Source organism: Dendronephthya gigantea, unplaced genomic scaffold (genome assembly GCF_004324835.1).
Source record: "Dendronephthya gigantea isolate DGI-Jeju-01 unplaced genomic scaffold, DenGig_1.0 000098F, whole genome shotgun sequence".
NCBI classification, from domain to species: Eukaryota; Metazoa; Cnidaria; class Anthozoa; order Malacalcyonacea; family Nephtheidae; genus Dendronephthya; species Dendronephthya gigantea.
The window spans coordinates 711,898-739,718 of record NW_021163108.1 but is presented as its reverse complement, the minus strand read 5'-3'; the positions used below and the strand labels follow the sequence as shown (position 1 = coordinate 739,718).

The 27,821-nt window shown below is 36.5% G+C and overlaps 3 protein-coding genes across 3 annotated transcripts; 2 read left to right on the top strand and 1 right to left on the bottom strand.

Moving 5' to 3' along the window:
* The first annotated feature begins 235 nt into the window (after positions 1-235).
* LOC114534172 (tetratricopeptide repeat protein 28-like) lies at positions 236-7,497 on the top strand. The gene is made up of 9 exons (XM_028555721.1): positions 236-518; positions 1,766-1,871; positions 2,201-2,614; positions 2,786-3,427; positions 4,406-4,755; positions 5,086-5,461; positions 5,801-6,231; positions 6,440-6,675; positions 6,773-7,497. The coding sequence occupies exons 1-9, from the start codon at positions 342-344 to the stop codon at positions 7,140-7,142; spliced, it is 3,102 nt and encodes a 1,033-aa protein (XP_028411522.1). The 5' UTR covers positions 236-341; the 3' UTR covers positions 7,143-7,497.
* A 2,468-nt stretch (positions 7,498-9,965) lies between these two features.
* LOC114534194 (tetratricopeptide repeat protein 28-like) lies at positions 9,966-19,481 on the top strand. Its single transcript, XM_028555748.1, has 11 exons — positions 9,966-10,136; positions 11,229-11,331; positions 11,648-11,906; positions 11,951-12,069; positions 12,483-13,124; positions 15,288-15,637; positions 15,912-16,287; positions 16,898-17,343; positions 18,047-18,282; positions 18,486-18,860; positions 19,400-19,481. Exons 1-10 carry the CDS (start codon positions 9,966-9,968, stop codon positions 18,850-18,852), a joined length of 3,069 nt encoding a protein of 1,022 aa, XP_028411549.1. The 3' UTR covers positions 18,853-18,860; positions 19,400-19,481.
* Positions 19,227-25,656, bottom strand: LOC114534173 (oxidoreductase NAD-binding domain-containing protein 1-like). Its single transcript, XM_028555722.1, has 7 exons — positions 25,499-25,656; positions 24,351-24,414; positions 23,257-23,363; positions 21,082-21,223; positions 20,465-20,692; positions 20,255-20,354; positions 19,227-19,517 (listed from the first exon to the last, which is right to left on the bottom strand). The coding sequence occupies exons 1-7, from the start codon at positions 25,540-25,542 to the stop codon at positions 19,345-19,347; spliced, it is 858 nt and encodes a 285-aa protein (XP_028411523.1). The 5' UTR covers positions 25,543-25,656; the 3' UTR covers positions 19,227-19,344.
* Between the last annotated feature and the right edge of the window lie 2,165 nt (positions 25,657-27,821).

The following is a 27,821-nucleotide window of genomic DNA, read 5'->3' as shown; positions in this document are numbered from 1 at the left end:
GTTTGAACCTTGCCCGAACGATTGTTACTATAGTTTGTTTACGTTTTGGCCGAGCGGTATAGTTATTAATTCTGTTATGAAATCTGATCAAAATAACTTCAATTACGTCATTGAACCAAAATATTACTTGATGTCACCACGTCAAACATGGGTTTTCCCCAAGGGGCTTTCCTGGTATTATTAGCATTTAAATGCAAGTGCGTAAACAAAGCCTGGAGTTCAGACTTGAGCTGTCTTTAGACACGAGTTGACGTGCTTCAGAAGGCACTATAAACTACATTCAAAATTCACATATATACAAAATATTACTTTATTGATTGATTGACTTGCTCAATCATCAAATGGCGGATACACGAGCTCCAAAAAGCTGCGTTGTACCGGGTAAAGACGCTTCGAACATCCAAACATCAACTAATACAGCCGGTGACGTAAAGTCACAGGAAACGCGAAAGCAACGATTGGAAGTAGAGAAAGCTCGCGCTGCTAAAAGAAATTTAGAGAAAGATAATGTTAAAAAGGTAATGATCAGGGTCGGTTGTTGGAAAGGCATTTAGCACGGTGGATAACCCAAAGTTTACTGAAGCTTGTTGAAAATACTTTGAAGCATAGAACTTGTGAAATCGTGAAATCTGTGTCTCAACACATCAAGGCGCGTCTTCTAATCTGTTTTAGTAATTATGTTTTAGTAGTAATTTGGGTGATTTGATCTGACTCAAACGGTTGCGTTTTAAACATAAACAAACGCGAAATATTTTGCACGCTCCAAGCTTGAGCGCAAACGGCAGTAATACACATTTCTTATTCAACTTAAATACCATTTGAATTAACAAGATATCAAACTTAACTACGACTTTTAATATATATATATATATATATATATATATATATATATATATATATATATATATATATATATAAATATATATAATACAGTAGCTTAGCTACCCTGAGTTTCATGCTGTGAAGCGGTCATCAGGCTAAAGACAGGTCTGGTTGTTATTCTCTATATTTACATCGTGATATAAGGTATCGAGTTACGTGTCTACATTGTGTGAAAAGTTCAGAGCGTCTGTTCAGAAGTGATTTAGATTTACGTTTCAAAATATATAGCTTGTCTTCAAGGTAGAGGTTGCATCTTCTTCAAGAATCATTAGCTTGATGATCGCTTCACAGCGTGAAACTCCGAGTAGCTAAGCTAGTCTTGCATTCGACTTGCAATAAATAAATATATTATCGCTCTGTTGGTAATGGTATTGAGCGCTCCTCAACCATTGACAAGTTCTGTGAACTCTTTATGCTATTGTTTATTATATATATATAAAGATATATATATATATATATATATATATATATATATATGAACTCTTTATGCTATTGTTTATTAATTATATATATATATATATATATATACATATATATATATAAATAGAATAAACAATCCTATAGCCATATATATATATATATATATATATATATATATATATATATATATAATATATATATATATATATATAATATATTACATATATATATATATATATATATATATATATATATATATATATATATATATATATATATATAAATAGAATAAACAATCCTATAGCCCCAGTCCTTACTACAGCTCTGTTGTATAGAAACACGTGCTACAGTACAATTGCAATCAAAAAGTCTAAAATAGTATAAAATTCAGCAAAATTCGTATTTATTTCTTTGGATGAACTTTGAGGGTTTCCTCATTAGCTGGCTATAACATCTTTTTTAGCAAATCATGGAAGCGTGCAGTGATGGCATGAAATTGGGTGATTCAAAGAAGATTGAAGACTTACCAGCAATACCAAATCTTTGTAAATTATTGAAAAAACTAGCAGGTACAGTATGTGTCTATGAAATATAGCATGGACTGCATGGTTAGTGCGACAAAAAAAACTCCATCCTCCCGCGTTTTTACTACTAAACATCAGAAAGAAATCGCCATGGAAATCGCAAAATAGGGCAATTCAAAAACGCAATAAAATACGACAGGGCACTTTTTTAAACATGCTTGAAAATTATCTGAAGCAGACTATACCCTACCAAGTTTCCACTACATAGACTGTTAATTAGTGGCTTCCAAAATGAAAATTTCCTAAAAAGTTTAGATTTTCTCCATGTATTTTTTGGGACAAACAAATGGTCTAAATTTTCTTTTTTTTCAAAGAACTCTCCGAGATAAATGTAGACTGTGACGTCATGCAAGGACCTGAAGATTTTCCATGTCTTTTAAAACTGCTGAAGAAACACCGCTACAGCTATTGCAACCTAACGGAGTGCTGTGAAATCCTAAACAAAATTTTGGACATCTCAGGACCCATTTACACGACACAGAGCCAGGCGGAAATCTTGAAAGAGCTCAGTGATTTATGGACCACTAAAGCGAGTTACAACGATGCAATAAAGAAAGCAGAGCAATTAGAGCAACTGGCAATTGCACTTGGAGATAAGAAGCTTGCAGGAGAGGCATATTATCTTCACCTTACGCCACTATATTTAAAGGGATCGATAGAAGATGCAAAGCTCGTTTTGGAGAAATGTGTGCGTTGCAGTGAAGAGTCGGGAGACGAGTTAACAATAGGTACATCATTAATTAAAAAATCGCATTCCTAAGCGGTAAAACAATATTTCCATTATAAAAAAACGAGTAAAAACCCTTGAAAAGAGCAGCCTTGAAACAACCACTCACACTCATAATTATATACTCTCCGCTGTCTTATGTTACAAAGTTTTATTTGATTACTTTTTAAAGGTTATTCCAAACTAGCGACAGCCAAATTATACTACATGGAACAAAAATACGAGCTAGCTCTTGAAGAAGAAGAAAAAGTTCTGGAAATCGCCAAACGACTAAACAACAAAATCGCCGAATGCGAAGCCACATTACACATGGCAACAATCTACTGCAACCTTTTTAAAATACAGGAAGCCTTAAATCTCTTCTCCAAAGGCTTAAAAATGGCTATGGATTTAGGATATCACAAAAAGGTTATGGAAACAAAAGTTAACCAGTCTTCTTTATTCTCCCTAATGGGAGAGTATAGAAGATCGTACCACATCGGAAAAGAAATTGTCCAAAATTTGAGTTTATATGAAGACAAAGGATTTGTGTATACAGTGCTCTGCAATGTGAGTGTCGATGCACTTATTCTTAACAAAGATGAAGAAGCCTTGAAGCTGGCACAGCAGTCGTTAGTTGTTGCTGAGGATATAGGTGCCGGAGAGCCTATTGCTTTAGCTCACGGCAATATAGGTCTTGCACAGGAGAAATTGCAAGATTTTGAAGGAGCGGTCAAAAGTTATTACAAATGTCTAGAATTTGGTGAAAAGATAAAAGATATGAGAATCATTAATAATAGTTACTGTAACCTTGGCAGAGCTCTCGAGGGGAAAGGTAGACGTTAATATCTTACTTTAATCTATACATGATACAACCGAACAGTCGGACTATAATTGCTTTAGGGAGAATGGTCCTTGCTTAAAATATCAGTAGCTACAATCAGTGACATAAATATTGGACCGCTTAGCCTGGAAAGGCAACATTTTCCCCCTCCCCCCCTTTTTCAATATTGTATGCCGAAATAAAACCTTCACGGGGCAAGCCATTGCCTTGGATTTGTTTGCCAACATTTTTTTCACCAGAAAAAACAACATTGAAACGGGGGAGGGGGGTTACGAGTTAATTTTCTAAGATCACGTAAAAATGTACTCTGTCTATACAAGTGTCCCAAATTTTAATGTCACTGATTGTAGTTGTTGGCGACATTTCATAACCATTCATGCATTAAAGGCGAATTTCCATTCAGTAAAAAATGTCAGGATCGATTTTTTGCGATTGCTTTCTTTTAAAATGTGTTCAAGCTCGTCTGTATGATGAAGGAAAGAAATTCGCAAAAGTCGATCGCGCCACATTTTGCACTAAATAAAAATCTATACCTTAACAAAACGAATCACCAAAAAGCAAATAACATTCTTCCAGCACTAATTCGATTGCCCACATCATTTTTAAAGTATGTTTCATAGTTTTTTATTGTTTTAAACCATGAATGCACCCTGAAGCGTATAAACGTATAGCAATTTACCACTTTTTTAAGAACTGAATTAACCGGTTATTTATTTCTCGCCGAGAAAGGACATCATTTTAAGCTCGCTTCACACGGGACGACAAAAGCTTTTGGCTTATAGAAGCAAGCGCAATAAATATTATACTGTTTATGTCAAAGTATAATTGCACATTGAGTGTTTAGGTTTTACCACGTGTTAAGAAAAGTGTTCTAGAACTTGTGAATTGTGCAAGTTATAGTTTAACCCCACTTCACTACCATAAAATACAATTTCTACAAGTTTCATTAATCATTGTTGTTATTTGTAGGCAATAAAGAAAAGGCAAAGGAGTATTATCACAAAGCTCTGAACACGCCTCAGCCACCGTCATCTCATTGGTGCGATACCGAACACTTTCGTTTCAGTCCTGATTACCTTCTTGGGAAAATCGCAGTCGAGGAGAATGATTATGAAACAGCAAAGGCATATTTTCAAGAGGTTGTGAACCGTTGTGAAAAGTTTCGCAAGAGTGTTCAAGATACTCCTTTGAAGATTTGCTTCAACGATACACAGAAGAAACCATTCCAGTATTTGCAACACGTGCTTTTAAAAGAAAAAGCCGATGCAGATGCACTGCTCGTCGGCGAGATGGGCAGAGGAAGAGATTTTTATGATAAGGTATATTTTGTAACCTTTTCTCGACATGCAACGCTACATTGCAAGGGTCATTGGTATCCATTGATAAAAAGCTGCTAGACAGAAGGGGCTACGTATACCCAGCTAAAATGAAGTGAAATGAAATGAAATGATATGAAATGAAATGATATGAAATGAAATAACATTAATTTATTCGTTCATTTTTTCTTTCATTCACTGGTTCACTTACCCACTGATTCATTCAATCTTTTATTCCATTGATTCATTAAGCATTCATTTATTCATTTATTTATTTATTTATTCATTCATTTATCTATTTATTTCTATTTATTTATTTTGTGTATCCAAAAGGTAATAAAGGAAGACCAGTCGAAGCAACTTAACACGGCGACGGCACTTTTGGAGTTAGCGAAAACAAACAAGCAAGCGATACTTTTTCTATCCAAACTGGACGTTGTCCAAGAAATGCAAATGTGGTTCATTTCACCAAATGGCGAAATCACTTCTTTCGGAAAAAAGCTTCATGAATGGGAAAAACCTCTTGAATATTTAGGCATTGTGTTTGGTAGAGGTATAAAGGATGAAGCACAGAATCAGCAGCCTACAAAAAATGTGGCGGAAGACATCATTAGCTTGCATAGTTACGCGACTGAAGTGGTTCACAATTCAGAAAGTTGCAATGCTTCAACGACCAGCCTAGAGTCGTCGCATCCAATTGAAATCAGAGGTTTGTGTAAATGAAATCAATGAAATATTTATATAAAAGCTGGATCAAAAACACGGCAGAATCACATAGCAAATTTTCCTTACGTATGGAAAAGGAAAATAAGCGGTTATACAGCTCACTGACTCAATTCGCAATATTAAAACCGGTGACAACATTTCGATCCTGAATTTTTTTTTAAAATAAGTTGAGATTTGGGAAAAAATTTCCAGTGGAACTTATACTAATTCATGTCGAAATCACTTGAGCAAAATTTCGCTAAACCCACATGTAACAACCGTATGTATAATCGAGATATCATCTTTTTATGTCGGAGATTATAACTCGAGTTCGTTTTTATAGGCATTAAAAACAATGTCCTAAATGACGATGACATCGAATACGAATCTGAAGATGATGATATCGAATTTGAAGAGGGAAGTGGGACAAATTGTTATCAATCTCGAGCTACATCTAATAGTGGTAAAGGCACCGTAAACCAAACCTACCCAGCCACCCGTGGACCTTCGAAGACACCCAACTTTTCCAGACTTATTGATGAATTAAGCAAGCTAATTGTAGAACCAATTGAAGACAAATTGGAAAACCTGGTTACAGAGACTGACCCCAAACCACAACTACTGATTATTCCACAAGGAGAAACGTTTAACATACCATATTCAACGTTGCGTCTTAGTAATGGCGAGCCGTTATGTAGTTTGGTGGCACCTCGGGAAGCGTTCTCTTTCCACTCTTATTCCTACAGTATGGCATTGCAAGAAGAGATGTCGCAGGTTAGAAAATCAATCAGATTCATCATGTTGCCCATATATATATACGATATGTTTACATAGATTGTTTTCATGCCACCAAAAAAGAATTCGAAATTACTTCAAGACATTCACTTTTGAAGAGTAAAAGACATTTCAAAGCTGATGCACTGTGCAGGCAATTTCTAGTTGCCTCGATAGATTTTTTAATTCCGTTTTGTGCTTTATGTAGGTGACTCAGATGAAAGACACTCTTATCGTTGGCAATCCGACAGAAGACCTCCCATTTGCTGAAAAAGAAGCGAAGATGATTGCAGAAAAGGTTGGAGTGTCGCCGTTATTGAGATATTCCGCCACCCGCAGTGAAGTTCTGCGCCGAATTTCGCAAGCAGCCATAATTCATTTCGCGTGTCATGGCACAACCGACGGAAGAAGCTTGCAACTTGCACCCGAACGTATTAATAACAAGTTAGTCCTTTTGATATTTCCAACTTTCCATACTTTTGCAATTTGAAATATTTGCACAATGTATTTAAAACAATTGCAATTTTTTCCCAATATTTAGCGGCGAAAAAGCAGGTTTAACCTACCTTACAGTGGAAGATCTCTCGAACGTGACCTTATCGGCTAACATGGTTGTCCTTAGTGCCTGCCACACTGCCCAGGGCAAAATCAGTAGCGAAGGCGTGTTGGGACTTGCGCGTGCTTTTCTGATGGCAGGAGCAAAGTCAGTGATTACCTCACTGTGGGCAGTTGATGACAATGCCGCAGAGACATTGATGTTGAAGTTTTACAACAATCTTTACAACGAGCCTGTCGTCAATGCCTTGGCAACCACCATGTGTGAGATGAAAAGAGAAAACTTTAGAGTGTCTCAATGGGGCTGTTTCAAAGTTCTTGGGGCAAACATTAGAGTATTTGCTGATGATGTTTGAATTTGACGAACGTATAAATGTTAACCCACTGCCAGTCGTGCGTTTCATACAACAATCCAGATGTTTGATGTATTTTTTAAGTTATTTGTTGAAAATCCACCATGATATAGCTTATAGGTTGCAACAGCTAGTAGTGCGCGTACACTTGTTGTATATATATTGATTTCCAAATGCATGTAAACTATCGGCCATGTTAATTAGTATACTAGGACGAGTAAACAATTAGTAAGACAAAAGTATGTATACTCACAACAGCCTTATTTAGTAACTGCATGAATATATAGAAACTATACTGTAATGTCTAATAATACTGTAAATCGCGCAAAATACAACCGCATACGTCAGTGTAAATGTTAACGTTAATTAAATAAATCTTAAATCACCGCTATTATTACTATAACACTGGTGTTCCTCAAGGTGCTAGGTAAAAGGCGATTTATTGGGCAATTTCAGGGTGTTTGCAAAATAATTTTGAATCAGCTACAGTGACATGCATGTTACGATCAATCCATCTAACTTGATTTATTGTTAAAATGTTCTCCTCTCAGTGTTAAAAATACCAATATTGCACAAAACAATCTAATATTGCCTTGCTGGAAAAACAACAAATCAAATACACAAGCTTTTAACTCCTCAGTATCAGATACTCCAAGATAATTATTGTTTTCAATCTCTATTGTCACAGCCGCAAAGATTTATTAATATCCATCTCTCAAACGGATTTGTAAAAGGAAAAAAATATGCCTTACAAAATATGCAGATACATGTTTCGAATGAATAACTGGGGGAAAATGCATCTTCTTTCATGCTAAGCATGAAGTTAGTTAGAGTATTGATGATAAGGATGCTAGCGTCTAAAGACTTGGAAAATTTTAATAAATTGTCTTATCCTCTGACTTCCTACCAAAGGTGTATGTAGCATTAGTCCTGTCCAACAAGACACATGGTTTTACACAGTGCACTCCTAGGAGTTAATGAAATATTATTGTTCATTTATAATCTCTCCTAGCTTGAACACATTGAACAATCATTATATGTTTTATTTAATTCAATGCAGTCGTATTATCCTCTACTCTCCTATTACTGCTATATACTAGTGCATGCTGGGCGTGAGAAGATAATTCAAGATATTAGAAGTAACACGATATAGTGAATTATTGTCAATACAAAATGCTTCAATGCCTCAATTTTAAAAAACGCACGAGTCAATATATGCAGTCTTATACTTTTTTGCATTCAAGGAACCTTAACGAAACTATTTACCTATTGTTCCTGCAAAACCTACAAAATTTACAATGTTTGCGTCTTCGGAATGCTAGCTAAGGCCCGTTTTCCGAAATGTAATAAGGTAATAAGGATGCTTTCGATTGCTTGGGGTGCTTTCGATTGGTTATGGGGAAAAAAATCTGCAGCGCCTCTAGTTGTAAACATAATTCATGGGACATGCAATTTAGATATTTCCCAAAATCTGCGAACTAGGATCAGGAGATTCCGGCCATGTTTCACAGACAAAAACTCTGAATTTCGTATGTAAAATGGAATTATTCTATCTTCTGATTCTCCTCACGATTATAGGTGTTCTAACTACTTGAACGATCATTGCGGACCACACATTATGACCATGTAGGGATAGCTATATTAGCATCCTTATTGGCTTATGTCGGGCTAACTAATTCCCGCCTGGTCATTATTACTTCCGACAATATTGTCGGGCAGAAGCAAAACATTAATTATCTGTGCAAGTATTTGGGCTAAAGACCCCGGAATACCACTAAACCGTCTAAACGATAGCGGTTGAAACGATTATTTATATAGTATATTCAAACCAACGTATAGTTATAAACTGCATTTGTATTATACGTCAAAACAAGAATCAAAATAATATAGGTTGCTTTGTTTGTTTGGCTTATGTCGGGCTAAATGCCGCCGGAATCTTGATTTTTTTATATCGGAAGCTTATTGTATTATATGAACTTGTAGAATATAGAATAAAGACAACGCATTTACATTGTGAAATTTGCAACATTGAGATCAACGAAACGAAAGCTCGCATGTACACGTACCCACGTAATATATGTTAGCTACCACAAATTGGACATTGAAGATATACTCAGGATGCAAAATTTTAAGAATATGATGAGAAGTTAATTATTGCTACTGAAAATTATTAAATTGTAATTTTCAACGCTCCTATATCGATCGCAGAACTCCTAAAACTCGAATAAATTTGTAAGCACTAACAAGCGCGGCTATATTTTGTAATTTCTATTTCAGTTGTGACGTTGCCACCGTATCAAACAACGAGGAATACGTAGGAATTGATGAGGCATCAATTAAAGTATTTCTCAGAAAACCAGCACTTCGAGTAGGGCTCACACACGTCGCTGCCAATCACAGCTGGTGTTGCATGTGAAATTGCGAGTACCTAACAAAATTATAAAAGAGTTTCATCGGAATAAAATTGTACAAATATCAAGATAAGGTCCCTTGACTTCCCTTCTTATACAGCAGTTTAATTTTCTGAAAATCAAATCGTGGTTACATAATCTATTCAAAATAACAAATTACGTAGCTAATGGTTTCGAAACATGACTTGCATTTGCAATATTTAATTACGTCACTGTTTTATAATAATATGGGATTTCCCGGAAGGGGTTTCCTTGGAGAATCATAGTTTACATGTCTTTAAATAGATGACGCTCGTTGAAACGATTCGGAAATCGACTGTCTTTAGTACAAGATACAGGCCTGCGAGAGACGCACTAATCGGTATTTATAACAGAAAATTTACTTCACCGATTGATTGAGTAGTTGAATAACTAAATGGCGCATGCAAGAGCGCCAAAAAGCTTTGATGTAGCGATTACAAACACAACAACTACAATTCCAGTCGATTACGATCGGGAGAAATCACACCAATCGCGAAAGCAACGATTGGAACATGGGAAATCTCGGGAAGCCGAGCAGAATTTACGGAAGGATATTGTTAAAAAGGTAGCAATAATAAAATAATATGCATTTAATTTGCTTAGTTTTATGCTTTTAACTGTAAATCGTATAATATATACAGACATTGTGTAAACTTCCGTTATTAGGGCTAATTGAAAATACCGATATACTATTATATAAACACCAATTATCCTTAATAATGTTTTACGGGAATGGAAGGGAAGGCCTATAAATATACAGGGGCAACGATCTTTATATCAAAAAGGGGCTGGTTCAGTCAGGCTGAAATGGCGAAATCAAATGCAACTCTAAACATCTGGGACGATATTTCTTTCACCTCACGAGTCATTTGCAAAAAAATATTTTTGTTTTACGTATATGCATCTCTATAGTGAAGTGAAAGACGTTTCAGCCGTCTGACAACGAAAGATGGCTGACGAGGCTCATATATATGTAGCTAGTGAGAACAAAAGTGCTTTCGGTGAGAACAACGAATCGGGTATATCAACTTCATCCCTAATGACTTCTACAAAACAAACGTTTGAATATTCAATTACTGTTACGGACCTTTTTCTTCTCCTGGCTTTGTTTTTTTCTGTTGGATCAAATGATGTACGCTGTCACTGTCATTGATTCACTCATCTTCGGTAGGGAAGGGAATTTCCTTACTTTAGGTCTTTTGTACATAAACTGTAGGAAAACCGCAAAAGGGATTCTTCTTTCGATCTATTTTGTGGCCAATGATATCAGCGACATTAGATATATTATTAATGTTATTATGCTGTATGGAGCCTGATAAGCCTGTATATGAGCTGATTCTTAAGACGTCACAATCGTAAGCTATTCTGAAGTTGTAATATACAAATATACAATTATTTGAATAGTGTGAAATCTAACGGTGCATTGCACTTTTCCATTGCATCAGCCTTTCTCGTAACGAAGATTATCCGTCCTTTTTGGGATACCAAACTTGTCAGTGACAAGTAGTCATTATTGGCGGGTATCCGTCGACGTGAGAAAGGCTAATGTGCTTAACTATGAGTGCTCAGGTAAACGCAAGCTATAACTGACAGACCAGAATACAGTCCAGAATACGGTATCTTCATTGGCATCAGCTGGTACACTTTCTTTTTATAGCAAATCATGGAAGCGTGTATGGGCCTTAAGTTAGGTGATTCTGAAAAATTAGAAGACTTACCAGCAATACCAAATCTATGTCAATTGTTGAAGACACTTGCAGGTATGTGTCCGTAGACCTGAAAATCGTCACGTTCCTACAAGACGTTCAATTACAGAATATCCTAACAAGATTATTATGGGATTTTCTGAATGTGGGAGGTGTGGGGATGACAACCTCCAAAAAAAATGCTTTGCGATTGGGTGAAAAAGCGTTAAATTTAAGTAAATTTCTCAAAAGTGAGTATATCTTTATCAAAACGTTGGTCAAGATCGAATGATTCGATCACCACGATCCCTCGCTCCGTCCCCGAATGTAAGTTTTAATGCAAGATTGATCGCTTGTACTGAGCATGGATATTTGTTTTGGTGTTTTTTAGAACTCTCCGACGTGACGATAGACAGTGACCTCATGCAGGGTCCAAAAGACTTTTCATGTCTTATGCAAATATTAAAAAAACATCGCTTCGGTTACAGCAACTTCGCCGAATGTCGCGAAGTTCTAGCCCAACTTTTGAAAATCTCGGGTTCACCATACACGTCACAGTACCAAGCAGGACTTTTGAAAGAACTCAGCTACTTATGGAACACGAATCTTTCGAAAGCGAGCTACGATAACGCAATCATAACCGCAAAACAGTTGGCAAAACTGGCAATTACATTAAATGATAAGAAGCTTGAAGGAGAGGCATATTTGTTCACATCGATGCACTGTTTTCAAATGGCTTGATAGAAGATGCGAAGCTTATTTTAGAGAAATGTTTGCATTGCAGTGAAGTGTCAGGAGACCAGTTGACAATAGGTACGTAAGGAAATCAGTGTTTTTAAAAATTTGAAGCTTTTTTGAACATTGCACGCAGAAAAACATGCAAACAAGTCAAAATACAGACAACAAGACAACGGGAAGAACACATCCGTTAGTTGGATTTGCAGAACATCTTTTAAAAATTTTTTGATATACTCCAAGGCCAGGTAGCAAAAAATAAAATTATTTCACAAAAAAGTACATTTCGTTGTAAACATTACAAATTTATTCATTCACATATCATTCAAGTCCGAATATCTTATGTTATTTGCGTTACATGAAAATTGCACGAAAGGGGTATAAATTAACTTATTAGGCATACCTGGTCCCACATGTCACACATCCTTATAGATTTGCATGTGTGACACACCTTTGATTCAAATTATTAACCTTAATCAATAACCTTATAGGTTACTCCCAACTGGCCGCGGCGAAAATATACTACATGGAACAAAAGTACGAGCTAGCTCTGGCAGAGGAAGAAAAATGTCTAGAAATTGCCAAACGACTAAACGACAAACTCGTGGAATGCGAAGCCACATTACAAATGGCGAGAAACCACTGTTACCTTTTTAACATACAGAAAGCTTTAAATCTCTTTTCCGAGGGGTTAAAAGTGGCTACAGATTTAGGACATCGTAAAAAGATTATGAAAACTAAAATTAACCTATCTTCCATCTACACTTTAATGGGGGAATACAGAAAATCCTATCAAATTAGCAAACATTTAAGGAAGTATGCGAGTTCATATGAAGACCAAGAGTTTGTGTATACAGTTCTTTGCAACCTGTGCGTCAATGCACTTCTTCTCAACGAAGATAAAAAGTCCTTAAAGCTGGCCCGTAAATCGTTGGCGGTGGCTGAGGAGTCTGGCGTAAAAAAGCATATTGCTTTAGCTCATGGCAACATAGGCCTGGCTCAGTTGAAATTACAAGATTTTGATGATGCACTCGAAAGTTTTGAGAAATCTCTCAAACTAGGTGAAGAAATTAATGATAACAGGATTATTAACAACAATTATTGTAATCTTGGAAAAGCTTACGAGGGGAAAGGTGCGCATTAAATAAACTTTTCTTAAACAGTCAGTTAATTTATAAAAAACATGTGCATGCATGTATAACGCATGTTCTGATTGGACGAAGCCCGTGTTTGGATCAGGCCGAAATTTAATTCGTCTTTTAAAATCAAACTTGGAACTCTACCTTGTTGTTGCCATTTCACAAAACAACTACTGAATGGTTTTCCGTTCTTCGATGGCCTGATCTAAACACTTGGGAATGTAACTCGCCTTCGCCTCCCTTTTCTTAACTTTCGCAACATTCCCGCGTGTTTGTATCCAAGTTTGTTTAGGCAATCCAAAAACGGAAACCATTAAGCCTAATTTTTTATTAAAAATATTTATTTATGCATGCATGGTGCAATCGATTTACGGTTTTTTCATATTCGAGACGAATCGTAGATATTTAGCTCTTTAAATAAGTGCAAAGCTTCGTTTAAACCAGCAGTTATGGAAAAGCTTAATGTTCAACAACTCGGATCGTCGATCATGCACTTCACATGCTATAATTATCATGATGCATTAGTTGGCGAAATCCACAGATGGGAATGGCGCCACTATTAGGGTAATTCTCTTCCACTTCCGGAAAGCGTTTGACTTAATCGACCGCGGAGCTCTTGCAAAAAAGTTATCCCAACATAACATCCCAAGACAATTATGTGTTCGATCTTGGATTTTTTGGTGTCTCAAAAACAAAGGGTGAAGTTGAGGAATGATTAATTGTTACTCGGAATGGAGGCCTGTCCCGGCAGGTGTACCGCAGGGAACAAAATTCGGCTATTCCTAGTAATGATGTGGGCAACGTAGATCTTTAGAAGTATACGGACGATACTACTCTTGCACAATCAATAAAGAAAGAAGAGCTTAGCTCCATGCAAACGTATGTAGATGAACTTATTACAAAGACTGAGGCGGACGGTTTCCAACTTAACGAGGCAAAATGTAAAGAGTTCCGTGTTAGTTTCTCAAAGTCTAATAACTAGTTTGAACCGATTGTAAACAACAAAAAGAACGTCGAACTCGTCACTTTAGCAAAACGTTTGGGCTTAACGATATCAAACGATCTAAGGTGGAATACTCATGTATCGCGGAGATTTGCCAGAATGTGGCATCACGATTGTATTTCCTCGGACAGCTTAAACGTGCTAAACTACCAACCAAAGGGCTTATTTTATTCTTTATCACTTGCATTCGCCCCATAATAGAGTACGTGGGTGAAGTTTTCCATAACTCTTTACCTCAATACCTATCTGACGATCTAGAGAGTCTACGTGCTCTATTATATACGCCCCGAACTGTCTTATAGCCAAGCTCTGCGAACGGTGAACCTTGGAACACTGTCCAGTGGACAACAGACTCTAAATGACAAGTTAGTTTCAGGAAATTATCGATGATAATTCACACAAACTGCTTTCTATAAAAACAATAGTACCGTATGTTTACGCAACAAACGCATGCTCCAGCTTCCAAAATGTAAGACAAGTAGATTGAAGAATAGTTTTATCCCATATAATTCTTATAGATGCTCGTCTTTTAGTGTAAAATAAGTATATATACTTTTTAATGTAAAGGTTATTATAATTCAGCCTTCCATAAAGCCCCAAACCTCCCACCCAACGTGAGACATGTATATATATATATATATATATATATATATATATATATATATATATATATATATATATATATATATATATATATATACACACCCATTTGCAAAAACGTTGGCCGCAGATAGATAGATAGATAGATACTCGAAGTCTAATTAGAATTGCATATGATTACATTTGCATGGGATTTCAATCATATAAAACAAGATATGCAATTCTAATTAGATTTTGGGTATCTATCTATATATCTATCTGCGGCCAACGTTTTTGCAAACGGGTGTATGTATATATATATATATATATATATATATATATATATATATATATATATATATATATATATATATATATATATATATATATCGGTTATTGTAGCGTTTCAAGATCTAGAGGCCTAATTTCATCTTAAATTAGATTCGAAATCAATTGCGTATGGCTGAAATAAAAATTAGTAGAAACGAAAGCCATTTCAACCTGGACACCAGAACTACACACAAATACACGTCACGTCACAAGTTTTATTAGTATTCTATTGTTGGTCTTTGCAGGCGATAAAAGCATGGCTAGGAAGTACTATCACAAGGCTCTCAACACGACTCAGCCACCTTCATCTCATTGGTGCGATACCGAAGACTTTCGATTCAGTCCAGACTACCTTCTTGGCATGATGGCAGTCAAAGAGAACGAGTATCAAACTGCACAGAAATTCTTTCAACAGGTTATAGACCGATGTGAAAAGTTTCGCAAGAGCGTTCAGGACACTCCATTAAAGATTTGTTTTAACGATACACAGAAGAAACCTTTTCAGTATTTGCAGCACGTGCTTTTAAGAGAAAAAGCCGATGCAGATGCACTGTTAGTCGGTGAGATGGGCAGAGGAAGAGATTTTTATGATAAGGTAACATGTGTTGTATTAGGCAAGGCAAATACAGATTGAGCGCCGGTTGTTTTCGACATGCAAGACTTGTGATAACCAAATATGTTTTAAAAAGCAATAAATATTACTTTTTCTTCCCGTTTTTCAAGTCACAAAATTTGGAATAAACAAAGGAAAAACCTTTTAGTAGGCTAATGTTGTAGTTGTCACAATTAACTATTAGTATACTGTTCGAGTTGTTATCACTAGAACTGTTTTTATAGTTCACCAATCTTGGATTCGTATATCTTAAAAGGTAATAAAAGAAGATCAATCCAAGCAGCTAAAAACGCCGAATGCTCTCTTAGAGTTAGCGAAAACAAACAAGCAAGCGATACTCTTTTTATCCAAACTGGACGTTGTCCAAGAAATGAGAATTTGGTTTATTTCACCAAATGGTGAAATCTCTTCCTTCGATCAAAAACTTCATCGTTGGGAAAAGCCTCTTGAGGATCTACGAATTGTGTTTAATCCACATATAAATTATAAAGAAAAGTCACTCCAGCAGACTATCAATGCACCGGGATGCACAATGGACCCAGGTAGCGATGACACTGAAGTGTTGCACCCCTCAGAAAGTTGCCATGCTCATACATTCCACCCAAACTGGCCATACCAGATTGAAATTAGAGGTACGTATGAATGAATGGGGAAACATTTGAAATAAAGTTTTATAAACAACTGAATTTATAAAGACGAAATTTTTTACCCTCTTTTGACGAGTTTTGCCCTCCACTAGCTTTCGCGCACAATATTCGGCAAGGGGAAAGACAGCAATTAGTGAATATTAACATGCTCTTTGGTTTTCAATCGACATTTCTCCAATTTTATATTAATATTGGATTTTAATACATAAAACACATTTCGCCCATCTGCATATGAAGAGCAAAGCAAGTCAATCACTTTCCATCACCACACTAAAATTACATTCACGACCCAACGTTTCGACTCCTCAGGCTTAGAAATTTTTACGTGTATTGATCTTAATTGCATCTAAATTTAGATTAATCTCAATTAAACAGAATGCATGGTGCGCATATTGGGCGCGCAGGTTGACGTCTCTAAACCTATAACATAAAGTAGCTGCAATATTTTACCTGGAAACAAGTAATTCTGCGTCCCCTACGACAAAAACAAGTAAAATAATCAAAAACAATCTCTTGCGTCCTTCTCTACAAAATGTGAAAGGAAAATGTATCATGCAGGGAATAATACTCATGTTAACCCAGTTTGCGTTTATAGGCGTAGAAAACGATGTATTAAGTGGTCCTGATTTCGAATACGAATCTGAAGATGATGATTATGATGACATCGAAGTTGGAGAGGAAAATGAGACAAGCTGTGATCAATCTGGAGTTTCGTCTGAGAGTCAGGACAGTCAGAACACATTAAACCAAAACCACCTACCCACCCGTGGACCATCGAAGATACCCGACTTCTCCAAAGTTATTGACGAATTCAGCAAGCTAATTGTAGAACCAATTGAAGGTCGTTTAGAAAACCTGTCTACCAAGAATGGCCTTAAACCTCAACTGCTGATCATTCCACAAGGAGAAACGTTTAACATACCATATTCAACGCTGCGTCTTAGTAATGGCGAGCCGTTATGTACATTGGTGGCACCTCGGGAAGCGTTCTCTTTCCACTCTTATTCCTACAGCATGACACTCCAAGAAGGGGTGTCGCAGGTTAGGAAGTCAATCATATTAAATGTTTTGCCTAAATTGGTAATAAGTGATATTCGATCGGTTGTAAATTGACAAAGAACACAAATACTCGCTATCGCGGAGCTTCTTGTCTCAAACTTGTTGTCTTGAATTATTTCAAACAATATTAAAGTCAAAAAGCGTAGTAATTACACAACGACAAAGGTACCTACAAAGGAATTTTTTTTTTGCCGTGAACATTGAAACGATTTAGTCATATAATTTCATAACTAATAAACTTGCAACCACTTTAACCTGGTTTCCATTGAGCCATAATTGTTTTGGAGAGTCAAAGAAATAGTCTGGATGTAGAATTGTCTTTATTTCTGTATGCAAATCGGTCATTGTTGATTTCGCACATCAAGCTCTAGTTGCCTTGGGACCGGTGGTTCGAAAGGCGTTTGTAGCTTAAACGGTGGATAAGCCAAAGTTTATGAATACTCTCATAGATATTGTGAATGACTGAACCTGTATCTTATGCATTTAATATGTACTTCCATTGACAATTAAACCATTTACATCGAAATATTTCAGCTCAGTTGTTCAATAAATAGATAATTTTGTTTTCCATTTTTAACTTATCCACCGTTTAAGCTAAACGCCTTTCGAACAACCGCCCCCTGGTGTTTAGTATCACTCGTGACAAGTAATTCAGCCTTGTTTAAAGGATTTGTGCTCTATGTAGGTGACTGAGATGAAGGACATCCTCATCGTTGGCAATCCAACAAAAGACCTTCCATTTGCTGAAAAAGAAGCCGAGATGATTGCAGAAAAGGCGGGAGTGTTACCGTTGTTGAGAGAGTCCGCCACCCGCAGTGAAGTTCTGCGCCGTATTTCGAAAGCACCCATAATTCATTTCGCGTGCCATGGCGCGACCGATGGGAAAAGCTTACAACTTGCTCCGGAACGTGTTAAAAACAAGTAAGTTATTCTAATATTGCTTACTCTGCTTACTTTTGCAATTTGAGATGTTTACGACCAATACAAAAATAGTTGAAATTCTTTACAGTACAGATGGATTTAAATTCATCGTGACACAGACACCACTAAATCTATAAAGCACCTTTGAAGCACAAACAAAGAAGTTGTTAAAACCATTAATTCTATGTTTTCGAACTATTTAGCAGCGAAATGGCAAGAGTGAGCTACCTTACTGTGGAAGATCTCTCGAACGTGACCTTATCGGCTAACATGGTTGTTCTTAGTGCCTGCCACACTGCCCAGGGCAAAATCAGTAGCGAAGGCGTGTTGGGACTTGCGCGTGCTTTTCTGATGGCAGGAGCAAAGTCAGTGATTACCTCACTGTGGGCAGTTGATGACAATGCCGCAGAGACATTGATGTTGAAGTTTTACAACAATCTTTACAACGAGCCTGTCGTCAACGCCTTGGCAACCACCATGTGTGAGATGAAAGAAGAAAAATTTGAAATGGCTCAATGGGGCGGTTTCAAAGTTCTTGGGGCAAACATCAGAGTATTTGCTAATGATTAAGCTGGAACGTAAGTGTAATTGCTAATGCACCATGGCCAACAATCGTTTCTTCTTCCTTGTTCGTGCGATCATTTCACAAACCGATTTAAACCCTCCGCCGTTTAATGTATTTTGAGTTATTTATCGAAAATTCACTGTCAGCTGACAAGTTGCAACAGCAGCTAATAAATTAAGGTACCTAGCGTCCTTACATTTGCTTTAGGCCAATCAAAAGCTGTGATTACTTTTACATAAATAATAATCATAATAATATACGACGTATGAACCACTGGACTGTTCTGAATGCGATTGTATTTACGGTTCGTGCATGATAATGGAAATTTTTAAAATATCATGCAACCAAACCCCCCCCCCCCCGCCTTCCTCCACCACCTTTTCACCCCCATCACATGAAGTTATCACTGACGAAGTGGCAATATGTTTGGTTTATGCCACTGATCGAGTTGCAATATTACTGGAGTATATAGTCCCTCCCTGTCATAACCTGAGAAATCACCACCATTGCTCCTGTTTAATATTTGAATTGCTAACACCTGCGTTCTTTAAGGCGCTGGTGATGAACTGTATCATAGACGGCGGTCCACACACAAAGACGGTCATAGCGGATGTATTAAAGTTTCTTAACGTCTCCTCCAATACTTGTGCACTAATCCGTTCAAGTTTAACTACATATAAAAATATCACAATTGGGGGAAAATGTATACCTGTAGTAACTTGTCGCTCGAGCTATAATTAATTTACAACCTCGTGCGAGGTTGATTAATTTAGCGATTCCTTTCATGAGACAGACATTTCCTTAAGTTCATGCAGAGAACAAATTCTTTGTTAAGGGACAAGGAACATTGAAATATTTTAATGGAATGTTTTATATTGAATTGGAAGTATTTTACTTTTTGAGAGAGTTCATACATGATGGCAGATTACGTAGTTTTTAACTTTCATATATTTTACTCGCGTCATCGTATTTAGTTTATCGGTGATCCTAAAAAGTCTGCATGAGACATGGTGGCGCAAAAATAAAAAATCTACGGAAATTTGGCATAATTATATTGTTCAAAACAGAGTTATTGCGCGGATTGCTATCACTTGGCATTGGGCACGGCGTGTAACATATCGTGCATATTTTTCACATCGACATCATCTTATGGCAAAACATGCTCTAGCCAAAGACATTATGCTTATTCTTCGATACCTGCCCTGTTTAATGTGATATATAGAGAGTGCCTTCAGCTATGTTCGGATCAGCTATGCAGGGCATCTAGGTGCAAACGTTTGGCCTGCATGCATGGGCAAAGGTCAGAGAATTGCATAAAATTGTACACAAAGCAATCAAATTTAGGACCCTTGCTTTGGAAGGGTCATCATTTCATGTAAGTATCAAATAAGAGCGATGACTCCTTACCTTTACGGCCCCATACGATGTTCGTTGCGGATTTATCTTGTGTAACAAACATCTGGCATTTGAAATTTCCTGTTGCTTCAGCTATGGCATCGAGTTCATCCTAAGTGTGGCAAAAAAAGACAATCAACATGGTCGTACAATATTCGTGGATTTTAGTAATTTACAGATAGTAAACTTGGATATGATTTACACTGAAAAGCAAAGTCTCGCCTTGAATATCAGCTCATGCAGGTCGGAAGCCGAATAGAGAAGTTCAAACTTAACATCTTCATCAAGATTGCTGCTTTTTAAGGATTGATAGATTTGTTGTATGATAGAATACAGTGGATTAATTCCAACTCCACCGGCAATGAACAGCAATTGTTTAGAATTTTCCGTCATTGGATCGTAGAAAAAGTCGCCACCAACTGTCAACGATACTTCGTCTCCAACGCGACACTATAAAACCAACAACGAAAAAGAAAATTATAGCTACTATATGTAATATAAATAATGTCTCATTAATATCTTAAAAATAGACTATTCTGGTGACGGTTGTAGGAAAGCTGGAGAGCGCCGTCCACCAAATTATGATTTTTTCATTTTTTCATTTTTGCATAACCTGGATTTAACCTTGGCATTTACAAAAAGATTATTCTCTTTAATAAGCGTTGGCTTCAAATCTGTAGATTAACTACTTCTTAAGCATTTTAAAACCGGTAAAAAATCACTATTCGGTGGACAGCGCTATATGCAGCTTTCGTAGCTACAACCGGCCCCAGTCCTTCAGGTAACCAATCCAAAAACACTAGGATATTTCTAGTATACGCAGTATATACAGTACCTACCTGTGAATGCACCCAATGTGCAGGTGGATGATCGCTTCTTTTCACGGCTAAATCAATTATACGGTGTTTCTCTAGTTTTGCTGGACTTGACGTCATGGAGAATCCTCCAACAGTTTCAACACCAGGAATCATAAAATCGACCCTTCAAAACAAGAACATATGATAATAATATAGCTATAGTGCCATCGAAAGAAAATTATGAACATATTATGTATGCGGTGATATTATACATTTGCAGTTCACACCGTTTGATATTATAAATGAATCGTTTTTATATCCCTGGAAAATCTGGAGCCGACTTTAAAAAAGTAGTTCATTATTGGGCAATCATAGTCGAGTATTATTAAAACGTTATTAATAATTCGCTTTCTCATTGGACATGGATTATTCTTTTGAATTTATTTGGTTTGGAGGTTTTAGAGGTTAAAGTTGTAACCATGCGGTTGAAAGTCCTAAGGAGTTTAAATAGAAGCTTGTGAAAAACTATTTCTGCATGTTGTGTACATTCAGCATCATCGTCGGCCATTTTGTCTCAGGTACTAGAAATACATGCATACAGCAACCCCTCGCCAATTCCAAAAACCAATTTCCTAAGCTAGCGAAATCTAAGCTTATATTATGACATGACTCAAATGAGTCGTTAACTGATTTACTATTATCATAGGCAGCCTAGAAATATTTTCGTTCTCGTGGCGTCCACGCGCGTGTACGCGAGTCTACTGGACTCGGTCTATTATTGTGACTATTAGCCTATATGCTATTATTCGGAAAGAAACGTATTATGTCAAATACAGTCATAAAAATGAAGTTAAAATCACCCATTTTTCTGCTGCTTTAAAGCTGGAAAATTATTAGTCCATGCCCCAGTTACAGCTAAGTAATGGTTAAAAATTCAATCTTGAAAACGTCAAAATAGTACAAAATCTTCAGGGACTAAAGGTTAAATGTTATTCTTTGAATATGCTGCAAATATTGCATTCGACTTTAAAAGCTTTGCATTGACATTTTTTCTATCATACTTCAATTTCAACTTTAAAAGCCCTTCTCAAGGTAAAGCAATGGTGTGATAGCATTTCGTAGTCGGTTTTATCTTTGCAAAACAACATATCAATCATATAGTCCACAAATAAACTGCATATTTTTCAATACAGCAAATACGGAATAGACAAAATAGACACCCGCCTGTTTAACCGATTTGGTAGCTTATATAGATTATATATTATTCATAGTGCTCTTAATGAGATGCGAGGATTGAATAAGTGGAATACCCTACATTCATGTAAATAAATGGTAATGAATGAATCTATTAGACTAATGGGGCAGCTATAAATACTGAGTACAACCATACGGCCCCTTCCTTGCTTAGTTTTAAAACGGTCGTCGTGTGGTGTGGGACGGCCCACCCGGTCTGCCTACCATTGCATGCATTTGTGTGGGTCGAACTCCACCTACGACTTCCCCTCCCTCCTTGGGCATGCTGAAACAGCATGCCCAAGGTGGCTGACAAACATTTACTCCAATCCTTATTCTAACCGAGCAGGGAGAGGGGCACTATGAAATAGATTACTATTCTACGTATTCTGGCAAAAGCAGGAAAAAATATAGCTGCATGAGGAGTGCAGGCCGGGCTTGCCGTATGGAAAGCCGTGCAATAATTTAGCACTGGTTGAGCTATTTTTGAGTTTAGAAAACATGTAATACATGCTTTAGATACAATATATCTCCAGGAGATAAGATGAAAGGAATTACCAAATATCTGAGAAAAATAGAAATGTGAATACGAAATGATTAAAAAGGATTTTGTGCACTTGAAATGAACAACAACAGCATGCATGTAAATACGGCGATGCGAAATTCAGCGTATTTAGCGATTTTAGGCGTTTGGCAAAAAAAAACAACTCCAGCACCCTTGTCTTGAACTATTTTCCGCACAAAGTTCGCGAACTTTTTTCAATCGCGAAAATCGCAAAATTAAAGTTGTGCAAAATTAAGTACGAATAGGGTATACAGGTGGTCTATTATTTGTTTTTAAAACCGTGGTGAGGATTACTTTTGACGCGTTCGTCAGCTAACTTGGGACCTCTTCACCCGTACTTATACGTACGGCCATTTTTTTTCCTAACATCTTAAACAGGTTAACTGGGCAGAAACTATATAATATCATCTTAACCATACCACTGTCCAGCTTTGAACTTGAACTCAACATTCGGGACATGAATGCTAATCTCCTTCACGGTCTTCGAAAGTTGTGCAATCTGCACTATCCTTCCAACAGCAGTAACCTGGAAACCAGGAAAACATTTTTTAAAATTTAAATGGACAAAAAAGCAAACAGAAATTCCGGCTAAAAGAGAGTTCAGGCTGCAAAATGGTTACTTCTTGAAATTCTTCACGGGGAAAAATTAACAATCAATTGAACAGAGATCAAGACGTCATGAGGCAATCTATATATATCATATATATAGAGATTACTTCATGGTTGGCGAGTGCGTACGGTTTTTATGCACGAGTTGTGAAGGATCGCGAAACGAACGAGTGAGCGTAGCGAACGAGAGAGTTTGCGATCCTTTACAACGAGTTCATAATACAAATCGTACAAACGAGCCAACCAGGAAGTAATTTGTTTATTAAATGTGTATAGAGATCAATTCGACAACGACACGCTTTTAATAATTTGTTATTTACCAGATTGGAGGTCCGTATAGGGAAATATTTCCAAAGGTCGAGGGACGTTTCCGAGGGACGTTTTTGAGACCGAGGGAAATATTTCCCTATACGGACCTACTAAACTGGTAAATAATAGGTTTTTTTCTTGCCCTCCGAATTCATATTTTAGCGTTGGCTCTGTGCTCTTAAATCTCGCGCGGTCCGTACGGCCTGCTAATACGGACCGCTCGCATAGCCAATCAGATTGCAGGAAACGCTAAAATGTGAACTCGGACCGCAAGAAAAAAAAACATATATATACAATGACACATATCATAGGATTTTATATACATACTATACGTATATGATTTTCTTCATTTCTTATTATTTTGGGATAGGATTTGCCATATGTATAATATATGTACAAAATCCTATATTATGATTTATGTGCTTACTTGCTATACATTTCAACTCTAGTTCAAAGCAAACAAACACAAAAACACAAAAGAAAACAAAATTTTTTGGCTTGTCTTTCTGAACATGAGGATAAGATTTCTCAGACATAGACATATATAGCAACATATAATATAAATAGTGTAACATATTATATAATTTTATCTTACAGGTTCTCTTTGTTTTGATATTGTTTTCTCCATATGGGTACTTGTGACATTCTTTGACATGTGTCTGTTAAAATTGTTTTAAAAATGAAGCTAGAACAAGAGTGGAATGTGTGGCCGACAATAGAAAAATCAAATCCTATGGTGTTGATACAGGATGTATGGAAGAGATTGACTGTTAGCAAGTCTCTGTGCCCGGTGTGTGATTTGAATTTGGATGTTTTCCCTTCATGTATATGTGTCTATGACACTGCTTTCATCAAATTAAGGCTCTCGTGTGCAAAAATATCATGTTGTGGATCAAGCTATTCCACAATGGTAAATGGTTTTATTTAAAGTAAAAAGGCACCTTTTGATCAACACCAACATGTATGTCTGACTATGTCATTTATTCAAATGCTAGCATACCTAAAACCTGTTACTAACAATGGGTGACTTGCATGTCTGACAATGTTCTGGGAATTATATAGTATATGTAATATTCTATATCTTTATTGCTTATTATAAGCTTAAACTCTCTAGCTCCTTTTTTCCTCTCCGTCCTTGGCAATTGCCCCCTATATCCTACCATGTAGGTATTGTATAGGTCTTATGCAGGTATTATATATCATGCAGGTATTATTATATAGTATGTATCCTATAGGGTATATATCCTAGAGGATATATTATACTATATAATACCTACATTGCCCGAACATTGTCAGACATGATATGTGCCAATTTCATGCATTTCAGTGTGCATTTTTACTGTACTTCAAATTTAAAACCATTTGCCATTGAGCTGCTATGGTCTGAATAAAGCATAGCTAATTTTAGGAGCGGGACATGATACAATTGGTACTAATTGGAAATTGGTAATTTAAAGATGGAGGATTTGTAGGGCTTTTGCAGTGCCTCGCACGAAAAATGTTCTGTATTTTTGAGTCCCTGTCACTGACGAATCCATCTCAGCAAAGTGAGGTATTTTGAGAAAATACCATTTATCACTGCACATTTCTCATTTTATCACTGCACATTTTACGTTTATCACTGCACACTAAAATTAGGTAGGATTAAAGTTTATGCTAATTTAAATTCGGAATGACTATTGACTATCACGGCACTTAGGAAAAATGCAAGGACGACTTGTTATTACAAAATAAAATACCTACCTATAAACCCTGGAAATATTTCTGAAATGCACGTAATTTTGCATACAAATTTAGATAGAAATCAGCTGTGAACTTCTTTGATTACTGTATTATTAAAATGCTTCTTGGTTCTTCGGAATTTTTTGGTGAATTGCAGTACTTCATGTTATTTTTGTATGCATATTTTGGGTTCTTGTTATCTTTTATATTCTCAACTTTCCACTGCAAACATTTGCCTTGAAATCGTGTATATTTCTATTGACTTGTGTTTAAAATAACTAATAGTGAGATCGGTAATTCGGTTAGGGGAATTAATCAAGAAGGCGGCACACACTGCCACACAGCTATTATTGCAATGTCGATTGTCGATCACCGTTCCCAAACCAGAGCCAGAGAAAATATATATTGGGAATGGTTTATTATTCCACAACGTAGAAAAGAGTCTCACTTCATGAAACGCAATTGTACATATAGACAATGCAAAATTATTGGCTTTGTAAGAATACTTAAGGGGAAAAGAAATGGCTCACAACAGGAAGTCTACTAGCTCTATAGTGTAAAGGCAACGCTTAGTATTCGAAATTCACAGTTTAGATCTAAATTCTAGCTCATATTCATGACATTTAGAAGCTTAGCTAACCTAAATTGTGTTAGATATCAAATATATCAAATATCGTGTTAATTTATATTTTTTTAATTATAGAAATTCTCAAAGCCGGTTTTCCACTAGGCGGAATTTTTTGATCGAACGAAATTTTTCGCTCGATTTTCTTTTCAATTGTGAGAATTCGACAGTAGTGAATTCCGATCACCGGTCACAATAGACCTTAAGCATAATGATGCAACAACCTCCGAAACCTGCAGGGAATTTTGGTCTTAGAAGTCACGGCGGGAAATTTTGAAGTTTGAATTTTTCGCCGTGACCACGAAAACCAGAATTCCCTGCAGGCGTCACGGCTTAATATGTTATTATGCATAACTGGTCTATTCAGTAAAAAGAAAATCGAGCGAAAAATTTCGTTCGATAAACTTCGCCTAGGGGGAAACGGCTTAAATGTAACAAACTGTTTGTTTACATAAGGACTTGACAGGGCCGTAACTAGAACGATAATTAATTGGGGGTTGTTTATTCATATATTCAGTTTTGCCCGACGGATTTCTATTGTAAGTTATTGCACTTACAAACGAAACCCGTCGGGCAGAACTGAATATATGAAAAAACATCCCCCAAATTATCGTTCTAGTTACGACCCTGGCACTTGAATTACACTTTGAACAGTTGAACTCTAAGCGCAGAGATGATAGTTTACTGCCTAGTTTACTGAGACTAGTTGTAGCTCGAAATTTGACTTTGCGCCGAATGCAATGTAGAAAAATCAGAGAAAAGAGTTTCTCCAAATGCAATCCTTTAGAAGAGCTCAATGACAATAGATGAGTTCATCATTCTTCAGTGATTCTTGGGCAATCTAACCACAAATTATCCAACGGAAGGTTTACAAAGAAAAATCTTGTTGAGTAAGCTATAAGGTAGTATATTATTTGTAGATCTACAAGGCTAATAATTCTAAAAGAACTAATGAAAATGTAATTTTAAACCATATTAATACATGCTAATACATAAGACAAACGATTAACAAATAAACAGTGTCTATAGAGTCTACGTCAAACATGCAGATCATCAACATCCAAGTGGATGATATAGTCGTCCATATGTAACTTTGTACACTATATATAGTATCAAACCTAAAGCAGCTATATTGGATATATATCCAATAGCTGCCAAGAGAGAGTTAAAAAAACCTTTAGAAATTGGGTGATTTAATCAACTTTTCATCAACAATTGTTCCTGTAGAATCGTAGAGATTTATTGGACACTATGCAACAGTATAGAGGCCACCTTCTCAGAGTAGACGAGTTGAGCGCTGGGATATGGCTGGAAACATTGTCCATATATCAAGTTCGTAGTGTTGATTCGATCTCAAGTCTTCCCATGCAGATTTAGTTTTGTAATAGCTAGGCAACCTTTGTTCAGGTTGATCAGACGTCAATAGCGATACAGGATAGCACTGAAGATGTTTGCTGGGATTTGTGGCCGTCTCGCTAACGGTTTAAGTTTTAATTTGGTCAACGCTGAAGGCATAGGGTTCTACAGGGGTAAGTTTTTTTCATCTGTTTAAGAATAGTCAGAACCGCTTTAGATTTGCTTTGAAGGAGACATTTCGAGGAAAAATTTGCTAACCCATGATGGCAAATTCTTAAACTTTCTTTCAGGTGCATGTGGAATTGGACTGGCAATCAATTTTAATCGACGCATTTTTCTGAACCATGCGAAGTAATTTCTTCA

Excerpts from the sequence above, each read along its gene's own strand:
- LOC114534172 (XM_028555721.1), top strand. The coding sequence starts at position 342 with ATGGCGGATACACGAGCTCCAAAAAGCTGCGTTGTACCGGGTAAAGAC. Across the intron at positions 519-1,765 it reads AGAAAGATAATGTTAAAAAG|CAAATCATGGAAGCGTGCAG; the intron begins GTAATGATCAGG and ends CATCTTTTTTAG. Across the intron at positions 1,872-2,200 it reads ATTATTGAAAAAACTAGCAG|AACTCTCCGAGATAAATGTA; the intron begins GTACAGTATGTG and ends TTTTTTTCAAAG.
- LOC114534194 (XM_028555748.1), top strand. The coding sequence starts at position 9,966 with ATGGCGCATGCAAGAGCGCCAAAAAGCTTTGATGTAGCGATTACAAAC. Across the intron at positions 11,332-11,647 it reads ATTGTTGAAGACACTTGCAG|AACTCTCCGACGTGACGATA; the intron begins GTATGTGTCCGT and ends GGTGTTTTTTAG. Across the intron at positions 13,125-15,287 it reads AAAAGCTTACGAGGGGAAAG|GCGATAAAAGCATGGCTAGG; the intron begins GTGCGCATTAAA and ends TGGTCTTTGCAG.
- LOC114534173 (XM_028555722.1), bottom strand. The coding sequence starts at position 25,542 with ATGCAAAATTACGTGCATTTCAGAAATATTTCCAGGGTTTATAG. Across the intron at positions 20,693-21,081 it reads CACATTGGGTGCATTCACAG|TGTCGCGTTGGAGACGAAGT; the intron begins GTAGGTACTGTA and ends TTGGTTTTATAG. Across the intron at positions 20,355-20,464 it reads TGCATGAGCTGATATTCAAG|GATGAACTCGATGCCATAGC; the intron begins GCGAGACTTTGC and ends TGCCACACTTAG.